Source organism: Petaurus breviceps, unplaced genomic scaffold (assembly GCF_028583685.1).
Source record: "Petaurus breviceps papuanus isolate PSGF00001 unplaced genomic scaffold, PetGlider_PUasm1.0 188, whole genome shotgun sequence".
Lineage (NCBI taxonomy): Eukaryota > Metazoa > Chordata > Mammalia > Diprotodontia > Petauridae > Petaurus > Petaurus breviceps.
The window spans coordinates 40,170,912-40,179,495 of NW_027185804.1; the positions used below are offsets into that span (position 1 = coordinate 40,170,912).

General features: G+C 35.5%; 1 protein-coding gene across 1 annotated transcript; it reads right to left on the minus strand.

Moving 5' to 3' along the window:
• Nucleotides 1-1,067: 1,067 nt before the first annotated feature.
• Nucleotides 1,068-2,192, minus strand: LOC138163514 (olfactory receptor 4P4-like). Its single transcript, XM_069090972.1, has one exon. The coding sequence runs from the start codon at nt 1,995-1,997 to the stop codon at nt 1,068-1,070; it is 930 nt and encodes a 309-aa protein (XP_068947073.1). The 5' UTR covers nt 1,998-2,192.
• Nucleotides 2,193-8,584: the final 6,392 nt, after the last annotated feature.

Here is an 8,584-nt window from a genome sequence, read left to right on the forward strand (position 1 = left end):
CTCATATGTAAAATGAGCTGTTGAAGGAAGTGCCCAACCAATCCAGTACCTTTGCCAAGAAAACCCCAAATGGGGCTATGAAGAATCAGACTCAACTGAAACAATTGAGTCATGACAACAAAGGGGCTTTAGAGGCAGGATGATTTACAATGGATATTGTACTGAATTTGGAATTACCAGACATAAGTTCAAATTCCCTCTGCCATCGTACTGTGTGAACACTAGCTTTTCTGTGTTTTTGTTACTTCATCTGTAAAATGAAAGGATTTATCTAGCTGCTGTCTAAGTAATTTTTTGAGCTCAAAATCTGTGACCTTTCTATCCTCAAAGTTTCCTTTTAAAGATTAAAAATCATAGGAATAAATTGAAATGTGATTGTGTAAAAGGGGTATGAATGTTGTTTTCAAATATTTGAAGGGATGTGCTGTGAATGACAACTCTGCCTTATTTTTCTTGGTCCCAAAAGGTAGCATTGTATACAATGAATAGAATCAAAATGAGGCATTTTCAATTCAATGTCAGGAAAATTTCCTATTTGAATTCACTAACAGTATAGGGTTTTAGAGGATATTAGTTTCCCTTCCTTAGAGATCTTCAAGTAGGACACGATCAGGGATCTCTTCTCCTTCCTTCTTTTCCTCCTTCTCCTCCTCCTCCTCCTACTTCACAGGGGGTGTGTGACTATATAGTTTTATAAAATCATTATAATACATAAATTTGTTGCCTATAAAAGAGAGCAGGAAAAGAAGTGAAATAACACAATGACACCATATAAATGATAGTGTGAACTGATTGTTGCTATATTAGTTTGGGGTATTTTTTAGTAGCAACAGATATACAAATACACACAAACACACATACAAATACACAGAAAGACATTTCATTCAATGTTATGACTTCATGATTAAGAGCCCAATACCCAGTCCAACTCAGAAAGGAAGAACTAGTCCAGCCCTTATAACAACTGCTCAAGTTGATTAGAGAGGAGGAAAATTATGCCCTTGTACTTAGTAATAATTCCATGTTTGAAACAGGATCATTTATTCCATGTAGTGTGACCTTGGAGGTCACTTTCCTTTTGAAAGAAGTTTTTGTAACCAGACTTTCCTCATGGCATTCTTCATGTCAGTATTTCTAAGGGAATAGATGAAAGGGTTGAACATAGGAGCAATGATTGTGTAGAAGAGAGCAAACACCTTATCATCATTGACAGAATTGCCAGTAGGTACATAGGTGAAGATAAGGGGCACAAAGAACATCAAGACTACTGTAATGTGTGATCCACAGGTCGAGAGGGCCTTGCGCCGACCCTCTGAGGACTGAGTCCTCAAGGTGGCCAGGATAATGATATAAGAAAGAAGCAAGGAAATGAAGGTCAAAATACTCAGCATCCCAGTGGTACCAATTAACACAATAGCAAGCAAGAAAGTGTCAGTGCAGGCCAGCTTTAGCAGAGGAAACACATCACAGAAATAGTGATCAATTTTATTGGGGCCACAGAAAGGCAGCTGAACAGCAATCAATACTTGCATGATTGAATGAAGGAATGCCCCTATGCAAGAGGCTAAGACAATAAGACGGCATACCTTTCTACTCATAATGACCATGTAATGAAGTGGTTTGCAGATGGCAACATAACGATCAAAGGCCATTGCCACCAGGACGAAGATCTCTGTGGCACCAAAGAAGTGAGCATAGAACATCTGAGCCATGCAATTGTTGTAGGAGATGGTTGTTCTCTGAGCCAATAAATCCACCATCAGTTTTGGAGCAACAGTGGAGGTGAAACAAACATCCATAAAGGACAAGTAACTGAGGAAAAAGTACATGGGCTGTTCATTGAGTTGACTAAATTTGATGGTGGTCAGGATGAAGAGATTTCCCATCAAGATCAAAAGATAGCAAAATGAAAAGAAGATAAAACCAAGTTCCTTGACCTCTTGATTATTGAATAGACCCAGCAGGATAAATTCAGTGACGTTGTTTCTATCCCCCATGACTTCAGCACTGATATGGGTGTACGGGGAAAAGTTAGCACACCTAAAACTAGAAAAATCATGAAAAATATTAGTTATTTATTAAATACCACCAATAATAAATAGGAATTTCCTCACTAAGAAGAAAGAGAACATGAGACTTATTAAGTTCTTTGTTAGTAAATAAGCATTGTTTAAGTGCATAGTATGTTGCTAGGGAAGACGTTAAATGCTAGAAGTACACAGAAAGGGAAAAAAAAAAACCATAGGCCTTCTCTTTTTATTCATTTTATTTAATTCTAAGTCTTAAGTACTCATTAAGAAAAGAGAAAAATAATGCTATAAAGAAAACAAAAACATTCCCTGCCATGTTCACAGCAGAATGTAAGAGAGGATCCAAAATATGGGGCAATAAATTTCCATTTCAAGAAAGCCTATGGGGTGGCTAGGTGGCGCAGTGAATAGAGCACCGGCTGTGGAGTCAGGAGGACCAGAGTTCAAATCTGGCCGGAGACACTTAAAACAAAAACTAGCCATGTGACCTTGGGCAAGTCACTTAACCCCAACTGCCCTCCAAAAAGCAAAAAAAAAAAAAAAAAAGAAAGCCTATGTACTAAATACTACACATTGTTTTCACAGCTTTTCTTTGCTTCCTTATGTGTCTTCTTTTGTTCTCTGCTGAACATTTTTTTTACTTTGTATTTGTTTTCCTTCCTCCCTCCTCCCCCAAGAGTGCTACATACACACATGTATGCACATACATATACATACACATTCACACATATATTTATATATACTATATGGACATATACACAAACATATATACAGTTTCCTGCACATACATATACTCAGTTATAATCATACTTACATATAGACACATACATTCAAATTCATCTATGTACAACTGTACTATATTTGTTATCCCTCTGTTTCTCTGAAGGTGGATAACATCTTCCTTCATAAGTCCAAGTTTGTCCATATTTTCAAAGTCCACCAATTTCTTAGTTCCTACACCACAGAACTATTCAAACCTTATACTATCTAGTTATTTTAAATAGTCTGAAACAATATTGATTAATATGGCTGACACAGAGTGTAGTTTCCCTATATTTCTCTTTTGATTAAAACTACCTTTAACTTTGGCTAAGATCATCATTGTAGCCTCTGCTCTTTTCTCTAATAAATTCTACTCCTGATCTTTATTTTATATTTGTATTTTTCTCTTATTTCCAATACCTCCAGAATCCTTTATCTTACTTCTACCTACTACCTTGTCCCCTATTACTTAACCTACCCCCAAAGATCCTTCATTTATCCTCTCTCCCAATTAATGTAGGCACACTTATATCCCCCCATCCTATTCCTTCACCCTCTTCCCTCTAAACTTTGTTCCCCCCTCTGTATTTCCTTAGCTTTTCATTTCTTTCTGAATTTTATAACATTCTATATCTATATGTATCTTTTCTCCTCTTTAACACATTTCCAATGGGAGTAGGATTCCAGAACAAACAGCCCTCTTCCCCATCGAACTCCTTTGTGTCAGTTCTTTCTCTCATATCTTATTTATATAAGATAATTAATCTTTTTACCTTTTCCTAAATGGAGCTATTTTTTTTAGAATCACATCATCCTCAGCTCTACCCCAACTTTTCTTTCAAACTACCTGATTGCTAGTTATAATCTCAGACATAAAATTTACATTCCCTTGTATAAAATGTAGTCTTTCATTGCTGAGTCCCTTGTACTTAATTTTTTATATTTACCTTATATTTCTCTTGTATCTTGTCTGTCAAATTTTTTATTAAGTTCATGTCTTTTTGCAAGAAAATCCTGAAAGTCTGGCAAGTAACTGAATGTCCACTTTTTCCCCCTGTGGGCCTTTCCTGAAAGGAGCTCATTTTATTAAGAGGTAGACAACATCCAGACAACCATGCATATACCAGATATCTACCATCTAAATATCTATCTTTGTTTAACTAACATGTATCTCATAATAGATATTGGTATCTTTCTATATTTACCATGTACATATTTATCTAGTCATCATCAATCTAGCAAGAAGAGATTCATCTTAGAAGGAAAATACTTAGCAAGGAGATTGGATGGGAATCAAATAAGTACTCTTGAGAACTTGAGATTTGAGCAGTCTTTTTGTGTAATTGGGGTTAAGTGACTTGTCCGCGGTCACGAACTAGTAAGTGACTGAGGCTGTTTTTGAACTGAGGTCCTCTTGACTCTATGGTCAGTGCTCTACAAACTGTGTCTCCTACATGTGTCATGATTTGAGCAACCTTAAAGGAAACCAGGGAGAACAATAGGTTAAGGAGAACAGGGAAATCATTCTGGTTGGTGGTGGGAATAGCAATTAAACTACTGTAGTCAATAAAAAATGGTAAAAGCAGGAAAACTCCATGGGTCCCCCCAAATAACCACATCAAATACCTATAAAGTATGCCCCTAAATAAATTTTAGATCTGAAGAACCCACAAAATGTTAGAGAGAAACAAATCACCTATTGAAGGAAGCCAAGCATGTGGACAGGAGGGGTCCATCACAGGGCACTGGGAGCAGAGCCCAGCCCCACATGAGGCCATGGTTTTAGCCCCAGTGCAGCCCCGCCCAGGCAAGACTGGAGGGACTTTGGGAGAGTGGATCACTAGCAGTAGTGACAGTTCCCAGAATTATCAACCCATAAATGCCAAATGCAAAGTAAAAGGTCAGTGTGTAATTTGTGAACAGGAGGGCTGAAAGTGTGATCTGGCCTCTTCCCCTGGAGGGAGAAGCAGCTGAGGCACAGCAAATGCTGCTGCATGCCTGCTTCAGAGCTCAATAAAGGACTAAGAACTTTTCAGAGGGGTAATTGCTCTTGCTTTAACCTGCTTGGATCTGGATTACTGTCTTGGGTAGAGGACCTGGGGTATGTGACCAGATGCAAGAACCTGTGGAGACTTCAGAGAGGGCACCCAACTAATACCTCCAGGACCTACAAAACTCCAGCAATTTAGTACAAAGCTCTCCTCTCTGAAAGCAGAGTTGTACTGTGGCAAAAAGCTCAAAAGTCAAGTATTTGAGAAGTAACATGAGCAAGTAAAGGAAGAAAAGCAAGCATAGCAATCCAACTTTGGATTCCTTTATTGGGGACAAAAAGTATCAAAGCATGGAATATCAGGAAGACAATGAATCCAGAACTCCTGCACCAAAAGCTTCCAAGAAAAATATGAAATGGTTACAGTCCATAGAAATGCTTAAAAAGAATTTTGAAAACCAAATAAGTGAAGGGGAGGAAAAATTGGGAAGAGAAATGAGAATGATGCAAGAAAATCATGAAAAGAGAGCTAACAAACTGACTGAAGAAAATAACGCCTTAAAAAACAGACTAACACAAGTGGCTAAAGAGGTTCAAAAAGGCAATGAGGACAAAAATGCTTTAAAAAACTGAATTTGCCAGATAGAAAAAAAATATCAAAAGCTCACTGAAGAGCATCATTCCTTCAGAATTAGATTGGAGCAAATGGAAGTTAATGACTTTATGAGGAATCTAGATACTCTTAAACACATCCAAACAAAAGAAAAAAAATAGAAGGTAATATGAAATATCTCACTGAAAAAACCACTGAGCTGGAAAATAGATCCAGGAGAGATAATTTAAAAATTATTGGACTGCCTGAAAGCCATGATCCAAAAAAGAAGCTAGAAATCATCCTTTAGGAAATTCTTAAGGAAAATTGTCCTGATGTTTTAGACCTACAGGGCAAAATAGAGGTTCAAAGAATTCACCAATCACCTCTTGAAAAGGATTTCCAAAAGAAAACTCCAGGTTCCAAAGTTCACAGATCAAGGAGAAAACATTACAAGCTACCAAGAATAAACACTTTGAATAATGTGGAAATACAGGATCTGGCAACTTCGAAAATGAGGGATCAAAGTGCTGGGAATATGATAATATGGAGGTCAAAGGAGTTGGGATTAAAACCAAGAATCACCTACCCAGCAAAACTGAGTCTCATGTTTCAGGGGAAAATATGGTCTTTCAATTAAATAGAGGACTTTCAAGATTTCTTGATGAAAAAAAAACAGGGTTGAAAAGAAAATTTTACATTCAGATACAAGAATCAAGAGAAGCATGAGAAGGTAAACAGTGAAAAGAAATCATTAGGAACTTATCACATTTGATCTTTTTACATTCTTTCATGGAAAAATGATAATTGTAACTTATGAAACTTCTTAGTATTAGGATAGTTGAAGGGAATATGAATGTGTATGTGTATATATGCATATATATGTATATATATTATATATATATATTATCTTGCCAAAATGAATTATGTAAACTAAAAATAAACATAAAATGCAATATAAAAATAAATAAAAAATATTGTGAGTTGGGAACAACAAATAATCCCATATAGCTGCATCATAGAGGCTATATAGGAGATTAATTATTAATACAACACAAGAGTATAAATGTAGGAGAAGTCAGGTTGTTAAAGGCATTGAATTTCAAAAAAGATGTATTTGACCTGTAGGTCATGTGGAGCTACTAGAGTTTATTACGTAAAGAAATGAAATAGACTGATTTTTACTTTAGGAAAATATGCTCACTAGCTGGGATGAGGATGAATTGGAATGAATAAACACTTGATTCAGGAAGACTTTTAGAAGAGTCCAGATGTGAGGTGATTAGACCATAACCCAGGGTGACATCTGTGTAAGTAGAGAGAAGAGGACATATGTAGTAGATGTTGGAAAAAGTAGAAATAGCAAGGCTTGATATCAGATTTCATATGTATGATAGATGAGGAGTCAAAAATAGCACCAAGGTTGTGAACCTACATGACTAGAAGGATGCTAGTGCCATTAATATTAATATGAAAGTTGGGAGTAATGTATAGTTTGGGGAAAAACAATGATTTCTGTTTCGGAGGTATTCAGTTTAAGTTTCCTTTAGGATATAGAGCTTAAGATTTCCAGAAGCCAATTTTTAAATTCATAACTCTAGTTAAGGAGAGATACTCTGGATGGATGTAGAGAATGAACAAGAAAGTAATAATTCATTTGTAGATGTGTGAGTGTGTGAAAAGAAAGATCAGAACGGAGGGAAACACGAGCCTTGAGGGATCCCACAAGTCAGTGGTGGGAGACGGATCATGATACAAAAAGGGAAAGGATTCTGATATATTACCTCACATCCATCAAATTGCTGAAGATGATACAAGACAGGAAAGTTCAAATTTGGAAAGGTTGTAGAAGACAGCATATTATTCCAGGGTTGGTAGCAATGTGAATGTGTACAGCTATTCTGGAAAACAATCCAATAATACACGAATAAATTTCTCAGATTGTTCATCTCCTTTCACTCAAAGATACAACTACTATTTTATACTGAAAAGAGTATAAACAAGAAGATAATCATTTGCACAGGAAATGTGAATAATAATAGTATTTGCAGTTAAAAAATGTAAAATAAAAGAAGTGACTAATTTTTACAAACTTGAAGAAACACAGGAAGACCAAAGATTGTTTTATTTATTTCTACATGACCCCTTTGCACCACATATAATTAAAGAAAAACAGAAAATATAAGGGAAGGAAAAAAGTTGGAAGGAAGGAAGGAAGAAACGAAGGAAGGAACAAAGGAAGGGTTTAGATTTAGGAAATTTCACAGAGCTTTACTGATCCTATAGATATATAGATATATCCTATAATTAAATATAAATCCCACCTCTAACTTTTGACCCAACAATATTAACACTTGGTCTATTTCCCTAGGTGATTAGGGAAAAAGGAAAAGTGTATTTCTTCCTATATCCTTTATAGTTACTTTCAATATTTATAATAGTTAAAACGACTTATTTGCTCAAAGTTGTTCTTAAAAACAATATTGCTGTTAATATATATATATATATATATATATATATATATATAATGTTTTCTTGATCCTGCTCATTTTTATCTTCATTATTTCATGCAAGTATTTTCATTTTTTTCCTAAAATCATTGATTTCATCATTTCTCATGGCACAATAGTATCCCATCACAATCATATACCACAACTTGTTCAGTCGTTCTGCAATGGATGGGCATACTTGTGGTGTCCAATTATTTGCAACCATACAGAGCATTTAAGAACATATAGCTTCTTTTCCTTTTGCCCTTTGATAATTTCCTCTAAATTAAGTACATATTCCTGAGAGATTATGTGGGGAAACAATGAAAACTTCAGCATAAAATGAGAAGGCATGAAGAGGATTTATTATGCATTGTTGATATGCTTGTATCGATAAGCCCACAGATAACACTGAAAAAGAATAAAGATTATAATCTATTAAATAATTTAAAAGACTGCTATCTGGACAAGTGCAAGGAATGTACCTTCTACTTCATTCATGTAATAACATATATCACTTGTATAGTATTTAAATGTGAAAATGTCTTTACTATCAACAGCCCTATGAGGTACGTAGTGTAAATATAATTTGTATTTCTAGATAAGCAAACTGGAATTTGGAGAAATAAAGGACATTCTCAAATATTCACAGCTAAAAACTGGACCACCTAAGGCTTGAACTCAATTCCTCTCTCTCCAAATTCAATGTTATGCCCTTCTT

Excerpts from the sequence above, each read along its gene's own strand:
- LOC138163514 (XM_069090972.1), bottom strand. The coding sequence starts at position 1,997 with ATGGGGGATAGAAACAACGTCACTGAATTTATCCTGCTGGGTCTATTC.